The sequence below is a fragment of the Amblyomma mixtum genome, chromosome 2 (genome assembly GCF_055824585.1).
Source record: "Amblyomma mixtum isolate Tamu chromosome 2, ASM5582458v1, whole genome shotgun sequence".
NCBI lineage: Eukaryota > Metazoa > Arthropoda > Arachnida > Ixodida > Ixodidae > Amblyomma > Amblyomma mixtum.
This window is the reverse complement of record NC_143013.1, coordinates 302385666-302406985: the sequence shown is the minus strand read 5'-3', so window position 1 is coordinate 302406985 and position 21320 is coordinate 302385666. Positions and strand designations below refer to the sequence as shown.

General features: G+C 48.8%; 2 protein-coding genes across 2 annotated transcripts; both read left to right on the top strand.

The window, feature by feature from the left end:
- Window positions 1-7718: 7718 nt before the first annotated feature.
- LOC149364715 (kelch-like protein 10) lies at window positions 7719-13759 on the top strand. Its single transcript, XM_089568743.1, has 6 exons — window positions 7719-7735; window positions 8206-8395; window positions 10279-10485; window positions 11282-11493; window positions 12567-12799; window positions 13473-13759. Exons 1-6 carry the CDS (start codon window positions 7719-7721, stop codon window positions 13757-13759), a joined length of 1146 nt encoding a protein of 381 aa, XP_089424869.1.
- A 484-nt stretch (window positions 13760-14243) lies between these two features.
- On the top strand, window positions 14244-21124 carry LOC149364714 (uncharacterized). The gene is made up of 6 exons (XM_089570176.1): window positions 14244-14391; window positions 14651-14761; window positions 15921-16112; window positions 17742-17867; window positions 18698-18841; window positions 20284-21124. The coding sequence occupies exons 1-6, from the start codon at window positions 14244-14246 to the stop codon at window positions 20304-20306; spliced, it is 744 nt and encodes a 247-aa protein (XP_089426302.1). The 3' UTR covers window positions 20307-21124.
- Window positions 21125-21320: the final 196 nt, after the last annotated feature.

Here is a 21320-nt window from a genome sequence, read left to right as displayed (position 1 = left end):
GGACGCTGCAAGTGCAAAAATCTTAACGAACGGCCGCCAATTTTAAATGTACGTCTAGAAGACTAAATGTCGAAACTTTTGTACGTACATCCTCGCTCTAATTTACACGCTAGCGGTTGTTCTGTCTTCCGTCCCCGCGCACGCACACCGCGCAGCTCGAAAACTTGGGCTAATTCATGCAATCAAAAGAAAGCCGTTGTTCGGAATTTCTCCGAATAAATTTTTTTTCGGCCGCAAAACGTAGACTACTTAAGCTCAGTCAAAGCCCCACCGACAAGAACATTCGTTGGATTGGCACGCAAAGAAAAAAGAAATAAAAAATAGGGGCCAGCCCGCACCATCATCAAGGACGACAGGAAACGTTTGTCTTGGCGGCGGAAGAAAAGGAACTCACTCGTAAATGACTTTCAACAAGTGTACTTCACTGGAAAGCTCTTGCGAAAGAGCCTGAGAAGTAGGTCCCTCTAGGAACTAGTTTTGTTATGCTCGGGACGGTACATGCGCAGTCTTCATTTTGAAAATACTTAAGGCAATAATATTACTGCCCGTCACGACCGCGGGGCCCTTTACAGATATTAGTTTGGGCTTAAAAAAGACATGTACTTCCAAAGTACATATACTAAAATCGGGGCCCTTTACAGTGGTTCCCTTTCTATTCAAAAACATAAATACACCACGTCCAAACGAGCTAGTTAATGATCGGAACTACCCCCGCGATCGCAAGCGCCATTGCCATTGACGCTCACAATCGCGGTTTTTTAATCTCCGCAGCCTCCGGTGAGCGCTGGTCATCGAAGCACTGTGCCGACGAGCAGCCGATATGAGAGCAGTTGTTTTTCTTTACTTCTTGGTCGGCACGAATGGCTTTATGTTCGCATGACGCCTGAAAGAAAAAGGGAAAATAAAAATGAACACAAGGTCGCAGAAGAAATGAAGGTGGGTATGATGCGCATGTTTAAAAAGAATCAAGAGGTGCACTTCTATAAGCGCATACGTTGTCTGTACAGACTCGCAGGCAGCTCTGCGTGCCTTCCGCGAAAAAGACCTCCTCTTCCCTACTCGATCGTCCTTAGATGCCGCCCTCATAGCATTAAGCCACGACCGGTGGCACTTCGGTGGATCCCTGGTAACATGGGCATCCCCGGCAATGAGCTGGCTCACCAGCTTGCCTGCGAAACTGTACACCGGGCGCCGGGGATCCCATGGACGAGCCCACCGACGCAGCAGGCGGTCAGGGCTTACAAACGCACTGTCGACGAATACTACACACAGCAAAAATTGGACTTAGCTGAGTTACCACAGCCACACCCATCCTTATCGATCCGTGAAGCTCGCATTCTTCGCCGAATACAGTTTAATCTCCTACATACACCAGCCAAACTTTATCTATACCGGTACACTTCCACACCTCAGTGCCCAAACTGTCCATGCTCATATGCAGACATAGAACACTGCCTTACACAATGGCACGCAGCCTTCCAGTCTCTCGCTTTTCCTTTCCCCCCACCCCCACCGTGGCCCACCTGGCTCGCCTCCCTGGATCTGAGGCTGCAACGTGCCCTCGTCGCCTTAGCCCAGGACCTACTAAACACCTAATAGAAAGAATTTCCTAATAAAAGTGTCACACCACCACCACCTATAAGCGTGCTTAAAGGGAGCTTTCTTTTCTTCTTTGCTACGGGCATTCTCACTGGCACAAGCTGCATCAATTCGATTTTTAATTTTTGCGCCGTGGCCCGTCTTGCCGAGCACCTGCTACGGGGATGAGAGCGCCAGTACGAATCCACGAGTCGGGGCTACTCCGATTTATTACAAGCGAAATAATGCCAACATTTCTTGCGACGAATATCTCTTTGAACGCATATCGAATTGATGTATCCTGCGGCTTTGCGTGCAACTTTTGCGAATTTGTGCCTTCTGGAGGTGACGTTTTGTTGCGGAAGCAGCACTACGCTAGGTGTGAGCGATTTCGCCGGAGAGCCCCAACTGCGCATGCGCGAGGAGCGAGTGATGTCAGAGCAGCGCAGAGCCGCCGCCGACTCCTCCGCTGCGCGGGTGGCTCAGAGGTGCCGTCTCCGCTGCACCAGCAGTGCATTCTCCAGGAGGAGTGACGTCACACGGCTCACAGCTGCGGCGCTGGAGCCACCGACGACTCCTCCGCTACGCGGGTGACTCAGAGGGATGGCCATTGGTCAAACCACAGCCAATTTTTCCATCGACTTCGAGTTATTTGCAGACATTGTAAGACGGAAATAAGCATCAGAGTAGGTGCTGTATCCTCATGCGATATGTGTAGTTTGCTGAGGCGTTTGTACGAAAGTTCATTGTGACTGGCTTGTGCCCGCGGAATAGCTAACTGCGGCAAGCAACTTAAAAATGAACAGCCTCGCTGCGGACCACAAAATTATATTACGAGAAGCCATCGGGGCGTTTTTTAGACACTGATAACTTCAGCACATCGCCATTGCCTTCTCCGTGTTTCTGTCGCTTCATCTCCGGATAGCGACTATGGAGGATGCAGGAGGCTCAACCTGAATTTTTGTTGCTTTGTAGATCGGCCAAACGACCCAATTCCTTTATGTGCTGACCTATTGTTTGTGCTTCCGCAAGAAAACACGCATACTCAGTGCAGTTCTTCACGTTTGTCATTCTGCTCCGTATACCAAGCATGGACGTGCAGTTCAGATACTGCGACGGTTGTTTCGTTCGTAAGACTACTCTGAAATGTCGCAATGAACGAAACATGGCAAACGCTGGCCTTATTGCCGTAGTTTCTCGCTGTGGCAAAAACGTTTTTTTTTCGATTTCGCTTTTTGTTGTTATCGCTTATTATTATTATTATTATTATTGTATATTATTTTTATTTATTTTATTATTATCTTCAATAAACGAAGTCTGAGCGGGAAGGATAGGTGCTGAATGGGAGCAATTCTGTTTATGCACGTGTACACATGTTTTTAGAAAGCCCCCTTCGTTTCTACACCGAACATTCTGTCTGCTGTTTTTCGTAATGTCTTTCTGTTTCTTCCAAAAAACCCTGTATATTGAACTAAGAAGAAGAAAATCAGTAAAGCTTCAAGTGCATTGAGCTTGCAAGAAAGGCAGCCGTTCAGTGTGCTCAAGAGACTATAGGCAATGTGGAAGAGACTTCAATACCTTGCTTGCGTCAGTTCTAATGGCGGCATCAGTAGGTTCGACTTTCTGTAATTCTCTGCCAGTGCTGACTAGGCATGAGGCAGGAATTTATAGGCGTAAATTTTGGATGACACAGCGCTACAGAATAGGCACACTGAAGCATAAGAAAGGAAAATATTTAAAAAAATTATGAAGAACGAAAATTTGTTCATGAACGCTATTGTAAAGCATATTGATAGCGTACAAAAACGTTAGGAGAGCATTGTCTGAAGAAAAAAATCAATTCAGTATTATCTGAAGTAAGGGATATAAGCCGCTCGTGAAGGAATTTAGGCGACTGGTCTTAAAAACTGTCTGCATTTTGCTCGGTGCAAGCCGGTACTGGCGCGTGTTGCTCATCGAAATTTTCGCGAATATCCTTCGGCAACATCCTTATAAATCGAAGTCAATAGTATTAATGGCATCAACGGCAAAGTTTAGCAAAATAAATAATTTTGTTCGAGTCACGTTTAGTTTACTTCAGTGGCGCGCGCTGGTTAAGGCTGCGTGAGGTCAATTTTTTCTGGGAGAGTCTTCATCCCGCTTCAAAGGATGAGCGCTTGTTGTATGCGGCCGTTCTGTAGAAAGGTGCACATTTTAAGCTGTTGGCAGGCGCCTAAAATAAAGACGTCGAAGAATTATAGCGTCGTGGTCACTCCCCTTCCATCACCGCCCCGGCCCCTATCTTTTGTACACGTGGACAGTATTGTTTACCACAGCCTATTTACTACAAACCGTGGCGGATGACAACGCGTGCCTCAGTAACGACATCCAGGAGCAAGCGATCTCGCATACGGACTTGCTGTAGAACACCACATGATCCATAACTACAGCGCAAACGACAGGACAGAGATGAAGAAGGGACACCACACAGCGCTGTGTGGTGTCCCTTCTTCATCTCTGTCCTGTCGTTTGCGCTGTAGTTATGGATCATCGAAAACACCAACTCGCCCAACAAATGCTTTTGTCGAACCACATGATCGTTGGGTGGCTCGGTGGCATGTGCGGCGCCACAGACGATGTCAACGATGTGTACTCGCCGATTGCGCACAAAATCTCAGCGATGGCAAGAAAAGTAGGTTGCCATCATCAAGCGGCAGTATGATGCACACAGCAAGGCGAGTACCGCCACTTCAGACAGTCCTATACACTACATTCGTCTGTATATACCCGCCACTGGCCAACTTCAATGTGGTGTAGTTTTCCCGACATTTTAACTAAAATCGTGACGCAAACGCTTGTTTGTACAGCGTTCCGGCTGGTGTCATACGATTTCTCCTTGCATATACCTAACATGTGCTAATCAAATTAGGCGCTAACTTGCGACAGGGATTCGCACCGATGACATATGCACCTTCAATTGTATTCGTCCCCAAACTTCGGTATTAAAACTGCAATCGTGTGCATATGGCCGTATACTAAAGAACCAAACCTTTACGTTTTGAGTCCGCGACATGAAAACTCGGCTAACCTAATCGCCATGCAGTGAGAGTGTCCGAACTTTCGCGGTCTCGTGTGCAGCCAATACGCAAACTCATAAACTCGAAGAACTTTATATCATGTGCAAACGTTACACCTAAACAATGCACACAGGGAGATCAATAATGCGTTCGCATTCCTGCACCTGAGCAGCCTTAAGTGTCTCTGCAACAGTGAACCCAGATTGAAAGCAATAAAAGCTCACACTAAGCCATACTTTGTCGCACTGCTCTACTGCCGCCTCTTATTCATGTCATAACTTTTAAGCTTAGATTTGCAATTTTGCCAATGTTCAACTCTGTGGCTGACGGAATGACTTGCAAGGGCCACAAGCCACAAGTACAGGCTCTGTCTCACCCCAAATGCGTTCAGGTACAGTCAACGTGCAGCTCAAGCAAGGGGTTTGCCTGCGAGGCCTGCAGTTTGCCGTTATGCATCCTCAGCGACCGCAATCTACCGAAACGGAAGTGGCTTCGCCTCCTCAGTCCTCCCAAACTTTGGACCTCTAGATATGCTAGAAAACCGCGCTAAACAGCTTAGAAGCAAACCTTTTGGGCTGTATATTTTCGAGGGGGGCTGTACGTCTCTGGAGCGATGTTCTGAAAGTTTATTTCGTACAGGGATGGGCTGCACTCTTTTAATGATAGTCATAAAACGGAAGCAGCAGCTTTAACAGCCGTAAAACAGATGTGGAAATTACACGCGCTATAAAACAAAACAAAACAAAACAAAACAAAACAAAACACAGAAGTCGAAATAAAAAAATATAGCCACAACAATCTTCTTGTTTAATGTACACAGAGAGGAGACCACTGCGAATGCAAACGCTAGGTGCATCAGTGTGGCAGTCTGGAATCTGTGACGTCATGACTATTATCCTGACTGTACCCTATCATTTGGTATATAGTCTCTCGCATACCGACGCCCAACGAAGCCATTGGCCTAGATTGTAAACCACGCTCCCTGTATTACATTTTCCGAGGTGTGATATATTTTCGTCAACACGCCAGACCCAACGCCACCACGGCGGGTTCTGGATTATGGTTATAGTGCCAGCTGCCCACACGCTCGTTTTCCTCGCCTTTTATGAGATAGCAGTTTGTTCCTTGCAATGAATTATCGCCATGGGTGGTGTCTTTCTCTCTTTTCCTTTCTTCTCCTTCTCTTTCCCTTTCAGTGCTTCGCTTCCATGTTTGCAGTGAATCATGCGGATCCCTTCGTCTCCACACCGTTCTAGGTAGCAGCCAGAGCCTGCACTCATATAATAACAATGGCTTCCTGTGCTGGTGGCACATTCCGCTTTGTTTACTTTTGTTTTACGCCCCTGGCATGAGAGAAGAAAACGTTTAGGCGCAGACGAAGGAGATTCGCTTTTTTCTTCAACATGTTCTGTCTTCCGGAATAAGGGCTGTATTGTCTTATCTGCGTGCTGCGAATGCCTACGCATCGTTCTCTCCTCGTAGCATGATTACTGTCATGAAGTGAACCTTGTCAAGCAATATTTTTTAAAAACGCACTCGAGGCGAGTCTGCTCTTCTCCTTGTGCCGACAATGCGTTTCGCGCTTCAAGTGTCTAACACGCTGGAGGGGTTTACTGCTCCCTCTTGTTTCCTCTTGGAGTGTGCTAGGAATGGAATGAAAAATATGCCTGTGGGAGTATTCGTTCGTGTTTCCAACTTTTACATTGATAAGCACAATTTTTACAGATTTGCAAACGTTGTATGGTAGACTGAATAAAAGGGAAGACAGTCAACGGCAACAAAACGGATAAGGCCGAGCGAACAAATCACATAAGTTAACTGATTACAACGTGATACAGAAATTTGGGCAGTGCATATCTTACGTTGTAGTACAGGAAAAAGCAGTGTCAAGATCAAGAGAACTCGAGGACAAGTATAGAGAACAACACTTTGCACAGAGAAAAATAACGAAAGTCAATTCTTCACCATCGTACTGGCGGCCGACGATTTGGACCACTTCTGCTAGCTAGAAGGGCGAACGTTGAATAGATCCATTCATGCCTGACCGGCCCGAGCCCGCCAAAAGGCACAACAGTCTCTACTATATTGAACAAAAAAAAAGAGAACAAAATGGCGCACGCAAAAAATAGCGGCCACGGCAAGGATGAAACTGCTATATTTTCTGAAGAGGTAAGGGAGCGTGGCAGACTTTATATGACAGTTTTCTGACATCGCCGGCCGAGAAGCACACCTTCCTACATGAAAAGGATTTATGGTTGCTTTAATGTTGGTCAGAGACAGAGAAAAACGTTAAACACAAACACAAGAAATGCTAAACTCAACCGAGGAAAGGCAGGCGCAGTTTCTGCTCCTACACCTAGGAACCAGGAGAAAAGTAAAAATGCATTTTAAGAACGGAGTAGGCGTACATGCAATGAGACGCAGCCCCGTTACGAGGGTGCCTCGGTTCGCCTTGACATCTCCGTCTTCCACCCGAATGAGCCAGTTATACGAGGGCATACAAAAGGCGCCAGTACTGGAGGAAGGCCATAACCATAACTAAGGCACCGCGGGAAAGTGGCACGATTACATCGGGCGGCGCGTGGAGCTCTGCGTTTCTCCGAGCTGCGTAATAAAACTCAGGAATGGCTACCGTCATCGCGGGCACTAGTAGCCGGGTAAATGGTCAGAGCTTTTTTCTCATTAGAAGTTGCGACCTTGGACAGTTTAGGTAACCGTGAGGTGGAAACGGTCAGGGAACTGGAATGAAGCGCTCCGCTGATGTTCTCAATTAAATCCTGACTCCTCGAGGAGAAAAAAAGAATTAGTGAGCGATCACACGATGTGATGCGAGAAATCTGCAGTATTGGTTTTACACTTCGCTTTCTCATTTTTTTGAGTCTGAATTTGATTTCGCCGTCACTTTTTCCTTCCTGTGCTGCGTGAGCTTTTGGTGGTCAGATGTGTGCGTAGAGTCGTCCTGCCATACCAGGCAGCCCAGGACACCTACGGAAATGCGTTGCAGAAAAGAGAGCGACGTTGTAGTGCGTCGACTATGCGTGAGTATGCGTGAGTATGCGTGAGTATGCGTGAGTATGCGTGAGTATGCGTGAGTATGGAGCGTGAGTATGGAGCCGCACACTTAGCAACGGCGTTCCTTTCGTATTTTATGTAAGAAACGAAAGATTGAGCTTCCACCTTACATGTAGAAAGAAGGGACCAATTTTCAAAGAGTCCCTTGAAGCTACGCGCTGCTGTATCAATTATTTTTCTTCAAAACATAAGGGGGGGGGGGGGGGGGTGTACACAATAAGGGAAGTAATTATCAGAACAAAAATATCAACAAGGCTGTAAACAGAGGTAGCAAAGCCAAAAAAATCAAGTTGATTTTGTGGTCAAATTATTTTCACGATCAGAGCCGCTTTGTTCCTCGCGCAGAACTGGCACCCTGGATGAAGAAGATAACGGCAGGGGACTTCCGCGAGTGGCGCGTGGTTAACGCGCTTGGGTTCTGCGTTGCACCAGCTCGTCGGGTCGTCGTTCGAGACGCAATGTCCGCCTTCCCTGCTCTGTCGCTGCCGGGTGGGTGCAGGTGCTGTGACTGCGTGATTCGCACGGCTGACGGCGGCGAGTTCAGGGCCCACCGGGCTTTCCTGTGTGCGGCGAGCCCGTTTTTCCGGGCAGCGTTCTGCACCGAGTACGGCGGCCGCAGGGACCTGCTGCTCGAGGATGTTCCGGCGGAAGCACTCGGTGTCCTCCTTGGCTACTACTACCAGGACGAGGTAGGCAGTCGACCTCTTCAGCTCAGCGCGTCATCATCATCATCCTCATAACCAACCTGACTACGCCCACTGCAGGGCAAAGGCCCCTCCCATGTCTCTCCAATTAACCCTGTCACTTGCCAGTTGCGGCCACCGTATTCCCGCTGTGAGGTGGATGGGAGTCCGGGCAGACGAAGGCACAGGTGGAAAAGTAAAACTATTTATTTGAGAATGGTTGGTTGGTTGGTTTATGGGGTTTAACGTCCCAAAGCGACTAAGGCTATGAGAGACGCCGTAGTGGAGGGCTCCGGAAATTTCGACCACCTGGGGTTCTTTGGGCGTCAAGCGATTCCGGTGGCACTCAACCACGGTGAAAGACTCTTACACCGTGCACTCAACCGACTGTCTAACAAACCAGCGGCCTCTCTCGGGATATGCGAGTACTGCTTAAAACAAACAAAAAAGAGGCGCTGGCCCGGTACATGCCGTCGACGCGTAGAGAGAAAGAGTAAGTCCGAGGTGCGCGCGGGGCTGGCGCTGCCGTTCGCGTTCGCCCGGCTTAAGTAACGTGGCGCGGCGCGCACACGTGCACTAGCAGGGGCGTCGTTGAAGTTATATTATGGCAGTCCTCACACCGCAAGCTTCTTAATCTCATCCGCCCACCTAACTTTCTGCCACACCCTGCTACGCTTGCCTTCTCTTGGAATCTACTCCGTTACCCTTAAGGACCAGCGGTTATCTAGCCTTCGCATTACATGCCCTGCCCAAGCCCACTTCTTCCTCTTAATTTCGACTAGGATGTCATTAACCCGCGTTTGTTCCTTCACCAACTCTGCTCGCTTGCGGTCTCTTAGCGCTACACCTATCATTTTTCTTTCCATAGCTCGCTGCGTTGTCCTTAACTTAAGCTGAACCCTCTTTGTTAGCCTCCATAGGTGAATACCGGCAAGATACAGCTATTGTATACTTTTCTCTTGGACATTGGTAAACTTCCATGTGAGAGAACCTGCCATATGCGCTCCACCCCATTCTTATTCTTCTATTTTCTTCCCTCTCATGATCCGGATCAGCTGTCACTACCTGTCCTAAATAGACATATTCTCTTACTACTTCTAGCGCGTAATATGCCAATAATGAGCAGATATTTCATTTGTAGTATCAATACACAATGAAGAGCGGATAACGTTGCAGATTTTTCTTAGGCTCGGGAGGGATCGGCAAGATGTTGGAATGCTGCAACGGGGTAGTTGTATGCTTAGAGGAACATCATGGTCTGCAAGAGGAACATGCGAGCTTCTGCACCTGATGACAGTTAATGGCGCATCGGTATGAAGAGGTTTTTTTATGGTTTGGCATCTTACGGACAAAAATTTGCATTTGGCTGTGGTCAGCCTACAGCCGTAAACTATGTTGAGTCTGAGTACCCAAAATACCCCGCCCCTTCCCGTTCTAAGTTGGAAGCCGTCCTGTCAAGCACAGCGCTGAACGACCAGCGTGATGTGATAACCCGGGCCACCAAGATCGCTACGGAAAATGGGGCCATGGATTAAGCGCTCCACCGTCTGGGAGCCTCACTCCTTATGTTTGCTCATAAAAGTGGTTTCTCTTTCTGTTTCTGAACTTCAACGGTAAAGACAGCTGTGCAGGCGTAATTTGCATCAACTTGTACGGTTGAGATAGCTGCTCCCCTGACAACGCGGAGTAAAGTGAACTAGTAAACGACGACGATGATTTCGTTGACGGGCCTCTGTCCGGTGGAATGCAGGCGCTATCTTTTGTTGTCCCGTAGCGGTCTGCAAATATTACGAGGACAAAACAACGACACAGCGCAGTGGTATTACTTCATCGTGCGTTCTGCGTGCCGTTTCTGAGCACCATCTGGACCATGTTCTCGTCACTTGTAGCCCGGCATCACCAGTGACAACGTGGCCGAGGTGCTGGAAGCGGCCGACATGCTGCTGATGGACGAGGTTCGTGACCTGTGCTTGGACCACCTGTTGAGCAACATGGACACTGACAACTGCCTGAGCCTCGCCGTCCTTGCACAGCGGTACCACTTCCCGCGGTTCAAGGACGCCGTACTTTGCTTCGTGCGGGAGAACTTCGACGCGGTGAGAGTAGTAGGCGGGGTGCCTCCAGCCTGCTTGACAGTGCGCTTTCGGCTATAGAAACGATGCCTTAAACAGACACACAGGTGTAATGCTGACTTGAGGTCAGTCGAAGGGTGGGCCAAGAGGTACTAGACGACAAGGGAAAAAATTATTTCACGGAGGGAGCTGAATTTACATGGTGGTGCAATAAGATACATAAAAATGGGGATTAACGCAAGTTGATAACGAAGACATATGACATGACAGGAACAAGGCAGACCTACGGCACAATACCGAAGCGGAAACGAGAAAATACAACAGTAAAGCGCATTAAAACAGACAACTTAATTTTAATGAGTCAGGGTGCTGACATGGATAACGGGTGCAGACGAAACTTTTGTGAGCTATGGTGTCATGCGGCGTGCCTGAAAATGGTTAGCGGACCGTACTTGGAGTGATGAGGGGTTCGCTTTGTGAAAAACTTATGGAAACGAAGAAATTGCGGAATCGTATCTAAATCTCAAATGATTACGTATTTTTACGTTCAACGAAGTCGAAACGAAACAAGAAATGCAAAAGAAAACATGAAACGTAAAATATGACACCCGTGTTTACCGAGCCGATAACTCCTGCGGGTTCGCGTGCTGCTAACACCAACAGCGAATGCGAGCGGCTATCACCCCTGTCTACTTTCTTGACCACCGATGAGTGGCGCACCCTTCAATGGAGACCCAAAAATATACTGTCCATGTCTACCTGTTTGGCGGCTGCTGAGACGTTACCGTTAGCGCAACCTGTCGCGCACTGTGCGCCGCAGGTGTGGCGAAGTAGCGACGAATTTCCGGAGGCTCCGGCATCGTTGCTCGCCGAGCTCTTTGCATCAGACGAGCTCAACGTACGAGACGAGCTAGACCTGCTGCTCGCCATCGAAAGGTGGTCCTTGGAAGGCTTGGCCGCCGGTGCTGAGGGAAAGGACGCTGACCTGTCGAGGCTGCTGAAATGCGTGCGCGTAGGTCTCTGCAGTCAGTCGTGAGTAGCTCACCTTTGCTCTTAAAGAGGTGCCAAAATGTGTCCTGTGGATGCATAATTATTGTAGCAGGCTGCTGGAAGCTGCTAGAACAGGAACAGGTTCTGTGGAAGCTCAGAAGAGTATAATAGGTCTACAGGTCCTCAAGGATAGTGCATAAACGAGAAACACAACCAAAATTCGTTGGTAACGCAATACAGACCTGCCGTCGTTTCATCTGGAAGCTCTTACAGCTCCACAAAACCCGGAAAGAGACAGAGGCGCCCTCGCTTAGACACTCGTATGATAACATGTTTAAGGTTTACTCGTACCGTGGTGCGATTCTGGGCTAATTTAAACGGCGCAAATGAAGTGTCATGTTTGGAGTTAGAAGAGACCTATTGCATCGGTTTCCGCCTGTGGTTACTCGCATTTATTCTTTTTTCTGTTTCTGTGTTCAGGCACTAAGAAATGAATCGCTTGCATGTAAAGAGGGGTTAGGGTTAACCTTCCAGAAGTCTCTGGTCTTCCCTTCTCGATCACGGGGTTCTTTTTGCAATGTGGTCTACAGTGATGAAATCAATGTCCGTCACTTCAAGTGGGTGACCCCATGTCCGAGAGATGCTGCTGGTCCCACGCTCTGAAGGCTGCTTGCTAAAAGATAGGGAAAATAAATGTAAAACTGGTTTTGAGGAAAAAAAATGGCGTAGTATTTGTCTTGCATATCCAGGCGGACACCTAAACAGCGCCGTAAGGGAGAGAGTGAAAGAAGAAAGGAAGAAAGAAGTGCCGCAGTGGAGATCTCCGGGTTAATTTCGACCACCTGGGCATCTTTAACCTGCACTGACATCGCACAGCGCACTGACGCCATTTGCGCATCGCCTCCATCGAAACGCGCCCGCCTGGTCGGGTTCGAATCCGGGTACTCCGGCTCAGTAGACGAGCGCTTTAACCACAGCCACTGCAGCGGGTTGAGTCCGAAATAATACTTCCAGGAACGCTCATGGTTCAAAGGAATTAACCGACAAGTTCAGCAGCAATTGTCATTGTAGTCGCGAGTCAGACGTCACGCATTGATACCCCGGACGTTGCGTAGGGCGCTGGAGAACTTCCGGGAGCTGCGCTCGCCCCTGACCCTCAGCGGCGCGTACCACGTGGCAGTGTGTGAAGCCGTGCAGAAGGGACCGTGTCTGTGCTCACCCAGCCCGCTCCTGCTGATGCAGTTCGCCACACTCACACCAGAGGCCTACCGCTCGCAGCCTTGTTTCCACAGCAGTAGTAGCGACACCAGCCTGAACGACGTGACTATGGCCGGGGACACCATGAGCGGTGGGTGTTGTGTTTAGCACGCTGCTTCATAGCGATTCGAACTTCGCGTGCGGTAGAGCTGTCTTTGAGGCTTACGCTTGAGTTAGCGCTCTTACTTGAAACGCCGTTCCGGGAAAGATAAAGGCCTTGAGTTTCTTTTGCTATATTAGTGATAACATTTAGTTTCAACTGTGATATGCAGTGCTGGGACTTAGGGGAAATAAACAAGTAAATATTTCACGCATTTTACATATTTACTTTTTCAGTTTGCGTGTGCTAGTCTTCAGGTCAGCTGCTGAGGTGGAGGGCGATTAAACAACTAGGAAATGCGGAAAAGCAGCGCCACCTGTCATGCTTTAAACTCCCCCATTAAACTCGGCTGTACGGACGGGAAATGATTGCGAACACAAGCATGTCTTTCCCGGAAACCTTCGCTCGGTTTGTTTCGGGATAGTAAGCCTGCCACGAAAGACGTGGGCGTTGTGCATGGAGTGGCCACATGTACTACACGGGTGCCAAGACGACGAAGACAAACGCGTTTTGCCTGGGAACCTTACCATTGAGTGCCGGCGGTGTGAAAAGCACGTCGGAATCTGTATTAGCAGCTGGTGGTGTGATCTAGGCTTGGTACAACGCCTTATCCAGCCATTGTAACACCGCTCACATCATATCCTCGTTTTCACTTCCTCAACAGCTACGGAAGCTGTGGCGCAGCCTCACTGCAAGCACTGCGGCGGCTCGAACCCCGAGCGCTGGCTCCCGCGCATGCCGTACGAGATGCTCTTTGCGGTGGGAGGCTGGAGTGCGGGAGCGGAGCGCGAAACCGTCGAGACGTACGACCCACGGGCCAAGCGCTGGCTCATGCAGCCGGTGGAGGGATTCCTGCCCAGGCGAGTTGTTCCCGGCTTGCAACGGGCAGGCACCCTCGAAAGCAGAGCTAACCTCCTCAGATTGCTCGCGTTGACTTTGCACAGCCATTAAAAGTAACGAGCCGAGAAATGTAATTGGGAGACATCATATTTGCTAGCGCTTAGTGACTACACGAGACAAGAACACAAATACACAGGACAGAGCGTCTGTCCTGTGTATTTGTGTTCTTGTCTCGTGTGTTCACTAAGCGCTAGCAAATATGATTCCAAACGCTTTCCAACTAGTCCAAGTTTCCGCCTTAGTAATTAGGAGACCCGCAGCGTGTGCTTTGGTGCCGTATACATGCCACTCTTGTGTTTGGTGAAATTCGGCAATTTTCTCTAGGAAGTTATCGCTGCCCTTTGTGACAGTCTTAGCGCTACCCATTGGCTATCGGCAAGCTTTTTAAGCGTGCTTCTGCAGTTCCCCCGTTAACGCAGAACAAGAAAGGCGGTCGGCAATTCTGCGGAGCACCACTGCGAGGCGTGCATAATTCATCTACAGGGCGTACCACGGCGTAGTGCTGATCCGCAAGAAGCTCTACGTTGTCGGCGGCATGCGGGCGCAGGAGTACCTGCGCTCCTGCGATTGCTACGACACCGAGAGCTGCGCCTGGGAGCCCTGCTCGGCCATGCACATTGCCCGCGGCTACGTGGCCGTCGTTGCATTGGGCGACTACATGTACGCCATCGGGGGGCGCAATGGTAAGTGCGCGAGCACTGTGCTGAACAACACTGCCGGGTAGCAATGTTTATGTGCCAGGCATTAGGGTTTCTTAGTCTGATAACGCGGTTATCCTCATACCGCCAATATACGAGAGCTCTATGCAGCACCTGCATTGCTCAGCGCTATGAAAGGAAACTCACGCTCTCTCACGAATATTTTTCTCCGCCACCCGCATACTTGCTTATATGATCTCAATCGTGCTAACAGGGGCTCACTCACACATGATTCTGCACGCAGAAACGGAGCGCACGGCCACCGTGGAGCGCTACAACCCCCGCATCAACCAATGGACCCAGGTGGCGTCCATGCAGAGGAGGCGAAGCGAGGGGGCCGCTTGCGCCTTCAGGGGCAAGTATCTCGCAAACTTCCATCGGCTGTTACATTCCCTAATTGTGTGAAATATGATCGATCGCAACGTGACATCGTATGTTCCTCTATGGTTCTGGTTAACTAACGAACTTTACGTTGCTCTAAATCATCCCTCGCTGATAGTGCTGTCGTTTTAATTTTAGAGCGGAGCTCTTATGCGCTCGTTCTAATTTAGAGCGCAGCTCTTAAGCGCCCGTTCTTGAGTTGAGCGGCGTGCCTCGGCGTAACCGAACGAACGGGAAGCATAGCGGAGGATGAAAGAGAGCGAACACGTCGAAGGATGAGAGACTGCGATAGCGTGGATGGAGCGAGGAGGAAGCGGAGTAGGAGAGGATGGCAGCAGCATGAAGATGGACTATGGCGCGACGACCCGCTCACAGATGGCGCCAGAATAGTGCGCGCCGCCATCCATTCGCCCGAGGCGAGGCTCAGCGGTGGCGGGCCGCTGTGCGCGCTGCCCAAGCTGACACCCAGGGCGCACCTCCGTAATCGTCGTGTAATCTTTGTGCGGGACTTCTTTATCCGCGAGAGAACAGGTCCTGCGGCATTGGCCGACCATGAATCGGGCAGTTACGTTAGCAAGCCTTCTCTGGGCTGAACGTTCACGTTGAAGTGCATCGTAGCAGGAGAATTGCGTGCACATCTTTTCGCCATCGACAATGTTATCGTGGTCACGTGATTAGGGTGGGTATGATGGGGGCGCTATAGTTGGAGGTGCGATGGAACTAATGCTGCCGCTTGTTCTATAAGGTCACAGTTGTGAACGAGGTATCTTCTGTCTATCCTGCAAACAAACCCCCAGTGGTGGAATTTAATTTCCACTAATGCATCACAGGCCCCTAAGAAGAGCGTCTGGCTGTAATAAGCACAGAAATGAACCATAACAGTGCTACAAAAGCACTTCAATCTTTGCTTGGTGTTACAGTGCATGCTCGTCAGTTAAAACTCGCTTGGTTCGAACTTCCGGTTCTTACGAATGGGCGTCTTATTCTCGTCAGAATGGAGCTTATTGAAAGGGCTCCTCTTATTTCTAACTGCTCCTAATTCCAACAAACTTTCGGCCCCCTTCCATTTCGTATCGTCGAGAGCAGACTGTGGGAACATTAGTGTTCCGGTGGTGCCTGTGTCCTTTGCGCAGGCAAGTTGTACATAAGCGGCGGCTTTAGCGGCGAGAAGGTGCTGATGAGCGTGGAGGAGTACACGCCTTCCCGCGACCTGTGGTGCATGGTGCGGCAGCTGCCCGGTCCCCGCTGCAGCCACCAGATGGTGCAGCTGGCCGGGCGTATCTACGTCATTGGTGGATACGACGGACGCCAGCGCGTGGACACAGGTCTGTACAAAGAAAAATTGACAAATATACCCAGTGGCACACATCCGCTAGACCTGCAGACGTAGCATACAGGGATCAGTGCTATAGCATACTAGATCGGAGCAAGTAAACGAGGAGTTAGTCTGTAACGTTCCTTAACGCCGTATTGGGAACCTTCCTTCTCCAGGTATAGGGACAACTGAATAGCGAATTTAGCCGGTCCTTTAGGGTGCGCGAATATGATGGCATTACTGCGGTGGATGTTTGTTTTGTGTGTGCTCGTCCAACCTTTGAGCTTTCGTGCAGTGACCTATAACCAAAATAATATCGTGTGTACAGGAGCCCTCACATCAAGTACGTATCGTGTTGCTTATCGCTCCATACCTTGAATCTCGCATAGGCGCCTCGACTTTGAAATCCGTTTACGTCACCTGTGCCCTAAGATTCTTAGGAGAACATATGAAGGATTCTTTCAAGGCATTCTCTTGGCATAGCACGCAATTGGAAAGTGTGAAGCGCACTGTTTAGGCCAGCCAGAGTGAATAATTTAGAGTGTTAAGTTTTTCATTTTGATTTGGAGTATGCATCTGTGAACAGCTCATGTGCATGAAGGGGGGTTCTACACTGATAACGTAATCCTTAGGTAATATTTTTTGCAAGCACTCTTCTCTATCTTTGAACACAAACCCTTGGCGGTCTCCAGAACCGCTGTGCTTGTGCCCATGAATCACTTAACAGAAGTACTTCGGAAGTCGTAGGTGGGGCTAACTCAGCTGATCGAGAGTACGAGAAAAGTTTTTGTTCTTACCGTATACTCTTTATTAGGAAAATAAAGAACGGGGTTTAGGAGCAAGTTTTGTATAGCGCTGGAAACGTAGTTCAGGTTGCTTGTAGTATATATTACGCCTCAGTGCCGTGTCGCTGAAAGCGTTCGCTGCCTACCAAGAATGCATTTTTTCCGTACTGAAACAACCGAAAGTTGCGCTTGTTAACCTGTTGTTTTCACGCGATTGCAATAAGGGCCTCGTGTCGCAGAAAATCCGGCATTGTCGTCGGCCTCTTTAGGCCTCAGCGAAAAATGTACGAACAATCCCCACAGAAGCAACCAATGTGGGCCAGATAGGTCACGTGACTTTACGAGGTAATCGCAACATGTCCACCAGATTTTGAGCAAACTGCCCACCGGGACAAATGGTAGTTTATTTAATGATAGGTCGCAAGGCGGTGCTCGGGAAGAGCAACCTTGGTCTTACAAGAGGCACAGGTGGCAGCGCCCGCCATCGCAGGGCAGTGGCGCATCGCTTAACCGCTGCACCAACACTTCAGGAGTGGTATGAGGACTCCCAGGGACGTATGAATATAAAGTAGAGAACGAGCAATTCTGCATGTATGGACATTAATTCAATAACGCTATCATGTCATACCTTTAATGCAGAGCTTAAGTTCCCCGTCGAGTTTTTGTGTACTTTTTTTTGAAGTACTCTTGATCTCTTAATAAATTTCTTCTTGCGCGAGGCCTTAGGCTATTTTTGCACTTAAGTTGGGAGCATCATATCGTCTGCAGTAAATGCCGCGAGCAAGCCTAATGGCCGGTAGAGACTCGTGTCTCTTGCCAACGTTGCCCACAACGCTTCCGTTAAACATCCGCAGTGTTTGCCAGCCCGGAGGGGGAGGCGCCATCTTCCTGGCACAGCATGGCGCCAATGCGGATTCGTCGTAGCACCTTCGCTGTGGCGCTGTTGGACGGCGAGGTGTATGTTATTGGAGGATTCGACGGTAAGGCACCAAGGCTTGTTTTTTAAAAAAAAAAAATCTCGTCGCTGACAGAATAGTAAGCACTAGAAGTGGGTGCGATAGTAACCTTCACGCTCCGTTAAATCTCGCCTTTACACAACGTAAGCTGTTACAGCTGAACACTCTCGAGAAATCGTAGCCGTCGTCCGCATAAAATGACGTCATCGAAAGAAAGGCCCTGTGGCCCATTGAAATCGGTCACATAGACAGTGGGTTATGTGGGTCGTTAGCCACTTACAAATTATGACCCCCTTCACAACCACTTTGACTGGTTACGTTAAAACTAGTGTCATGTTACTTGAACTTCACTCAATTTTTTTGTGTTTAGCTTTTTACGTGCAGTTAACCGCGTACATCTTTCTGCTCAGTCTGTGTTTAATCGTTCGAAGTGGGATGTGGGTGTGTTACGTCACACGTGTTGGACAAAGCCAGGGTGGCCCTAACGGAATGAAACTAAGCGCGGGGAAAGGACGTCATGCTTAGAGAGAGCCTATCATGTGGCTCTGCGAAAAAAAAAAGTTTTCATATAGTTATTTCAAACTTCGCGAAAAGAAATTATGGTTCTTCAGTGTTAGAGGTTTCAACCCTTATGTCTTTACGTGCACGTATAGAGAATTACAAGTCGGTGCTTCGCTTTTTAAAACAAAACGGGCTGCGTGGACTACCTGAGCCATAGAAAATTTTTCAACAAATGGCGAGTGGCGTCTGAAACCGTTAGCCGCCTTCTACCATGATTAGGAGATAGCAGAGAAAGAACGTTTCGGCCGAGTGTTAGCGGGTGCTTGCTATGCCGGGCCTGCGGTCATGTGCAGGCTTGACCACGACGGCAGACGTGGAGCGCTATTCGCCGGTCACCAACACGTGGAACGCCGTCGTGCCTTTGAACGAGGGAGTCAGCGCCATGTCTGCCTGCTGTGTTAGTGGTCTCGCCGTCGCTAGGCGCCTCTCCTCCCGCGGTGAGTGCGACACCTTTGGGATGCTCGGCGAACTACTTTCCGCGAGCTACGGGTGCATATCGCTGCCAGTTTGTGCCTGTATTTTCCTCCCGACCGTGCTGTTCACCAAACAGTGAATTTTTGTACTCAAATGAAGCCGGCAGTACAGCCGGCTGCCTTAGAATACCTCTTTGAACAACTTAATCCCTATTTGGAGCACCCTGCATCGTTACTGCGTATATTTACAGCAGGAGACCCATAAGTCGAAATTGCAAACAGGGCCTCCTATAACTACATAAACAGAGTATAAAAAACTAGTGCAAGCACAGCAATCCGAAGTGCAAAAAAAGAGGGAAAAAGAAAACAAACAACAAAAGACAAGGAAATGTGCAATAGAGGTTAGTGTATAGAATGGATAAGAAGGGTACAGCTTTTAGCTGGCGTTTTTGCGGAGCTCTATTTGTTCTTTCATTTGTGATGTTACCCGCCACGGCGGATCAGTGGGTTTAGCTTTCGGCTACCGATCCTAAGGTAGCGTGTTCGATCGCGGCCGCGACGACCGTGTGTGGATGCAGCTGAAGTGGAAGACGCCGGTGTACTGCGGAATGTCAGTATGTCAGTGCGCGTTAAAGAAGTTGAAGTGGTCGAAATTACCCCGTAGCAGTCCACTGCGGCGTCCCTCATAGAGCATTTGCTGGTACTCAATACAGTGAAATACTTTTCTGATGCTAGTGCGAAATTCACGCCTGTAATGCTCGGAGACCTTTGAATAAAAGACACCGGAAAAAAAGAGGGGAAACTTAAGCTCCGCCTTAATGGTATGACACGATAACTTTAATTGGTTGATACCCATATTAGCAGAATTGGTCATTCTCTACTTTACATTCTTAGATCCCTGGGAGTCGTCATAGCCCTCTCAATTACCTTCCTCCATTTCCTCTCCTCAAAACCAATTTTCCAGAGGTGCAGCGAAGTAGTTTCAAAATATCCCGGAGCCCTGCACTACGGCACTTATTTTTCTCGTTCTTCTTTCTTTCGACGATACGAAACACTGATCCTCAGAACACGTTCTACATTGAGCATTGCTCTTGGGATGCCCCTTTAAAGGTTAGCAAATGTGCAGAGAAATGTTTTCAATGCAAGGGTTGCTGTTTATATGTTTTTGACCAGCTGATAAATTGAACTCGCAATTTAACGCCGGCTTTTTTTGATGTCATCTTTTAGCTGCACATAACCAGGCTGCTTCTGCAGTGCATGCCGGCTTTATTGGTGCGGTGCAATGCCGCAAAATGTACCACCGAAGGAAGCATCATGGGTGATGGTGAAGGCCGTGCCCTTGATGCTTTCTTCTCAGCAGTTCCTGCATTAAGCGTCATGCCGCTGCCTTAAGACATACATAAGTCTTTTATTAATGTTAGAAGTCTTAAATAATCGCCCTTGTCTTTACGCGCATGTTTTCGCAGGAGCTTTCGGGTCTTCGTCTTAGGCGGCATAAGTCCCAGCATGGCGGTGATGACGATCGAAGCGCCATCTGGGCGAAGTATGAAACGTGGGGAAGTCGACAAGGTGAAGACAAATCCTAGGTCACATTGCACCGGCTGAGCTTTTTGAGGGAGAGCCGCGCCAAGTGGGCTTGTGGTAGAGGTCCAGCACAGCCAGAGCCTCAAGTCTATTGCGCTTGCTCTCATTAGAAGCCGAGTAAAGCTCTACGAAGCCACGTGAAGACGAACGGCGAATACCCTGGCGGCACACTCCGAGACAGCTCACCTGGTGGCCGAAACACGAAGCTCAGTTCCGCAAAATATTTTGTATAAATCTCGCTCTTCTCTTTGACGCCTTTTTAGAAAGCGCCTCCCGCTTTCTCCTGCTGACGCGACATTCGCGTTTTTAGCTTTATTTCTCTGTGCCTTTTATCACGGCCTCTGCCGATATGCTCTATTTTTTTTCCTTGATTGTCTACCTAACGCGTACAGCAGCGACATTTTAGCGTTAGTACGCGCTGTAAGAACATGTTTTGTGCTATCTTGTAAATTAAATTTCGGTTTATTCGCGTTGCTTACTTATATTCCTATGGTTGTAATTACATTGATTTATTCTAATATGAGTACATTATGATTGTGATCGCGTAAGGTATTACCTATGTACGTAGCAAGTGAGCCAAAAGACTCTTACAGGTTGTCTTCGTGCGCTGCGTGAAATTCGCAATTTATTAAAAATAATTATCGAGAAATCTGCGTTTTTTGTGTTCCACTATTGGGCAGACACCGCTTATCATAAATAGAATGCGTGCGGTGTCAAACTCTTCGTTCGAGATGTGCTCCACAGAAGCCCAATGTGTAATAGCGCACACCTCATCTTCCTAGGCCTAGCCCCCCCCCCCATGGCCTCTTGTAGAAATCCTGCCTCGTAAGGAAATAATTCTGAAGGGGTTCTCTCGCTTCGAATCTCCTCCGCTACCAAGGGGAACCCCTCTACTGTCTGTTCCTACCTATGTCTAGTT

Bases quoted from the DNA above. Each gene is read 5' to 3' on its own strand.
- LOC149364715 (XM_089568743.1), top strand. The intron at 8,396-10,278 runs GTAGGCAGTCGA...CGTCACTTGTAG, and splicing joins GCTACTACTACCAGGACGAG to CCCGGCATCACCAGTGACAA. The intron at 11,494-12,566 runs GTGAGTAGCTCA...GACGTTGCGTAG, and splicing joins GTAGGTCTCTGCAGTCAGTC to GGCGCTGGAGAACTTCCGGG.
- LOC149364714 (XM_089570176.1), top strand. From the start codon at position 14,244: ATGCGGGCGCAGGAGTACCTGCGCTCCTGCGATTGCTACGACACCGAG. The intron at 16,113-17,741 runs GTCTGTACAAAG...AAACATCCGCAG, and splicing joins ACGCCAGCGCGTGGACACAG to TGTTTGCCAGCCCGGAGGGG. The intron at 18,842-20,283 runs GTGAGTGCGACA...ATGTTTTCGCAG, and splicing joins TAGGCGCCTCTCCTCCCGCG to GAGCTTTCGGGTCTTCGTCT.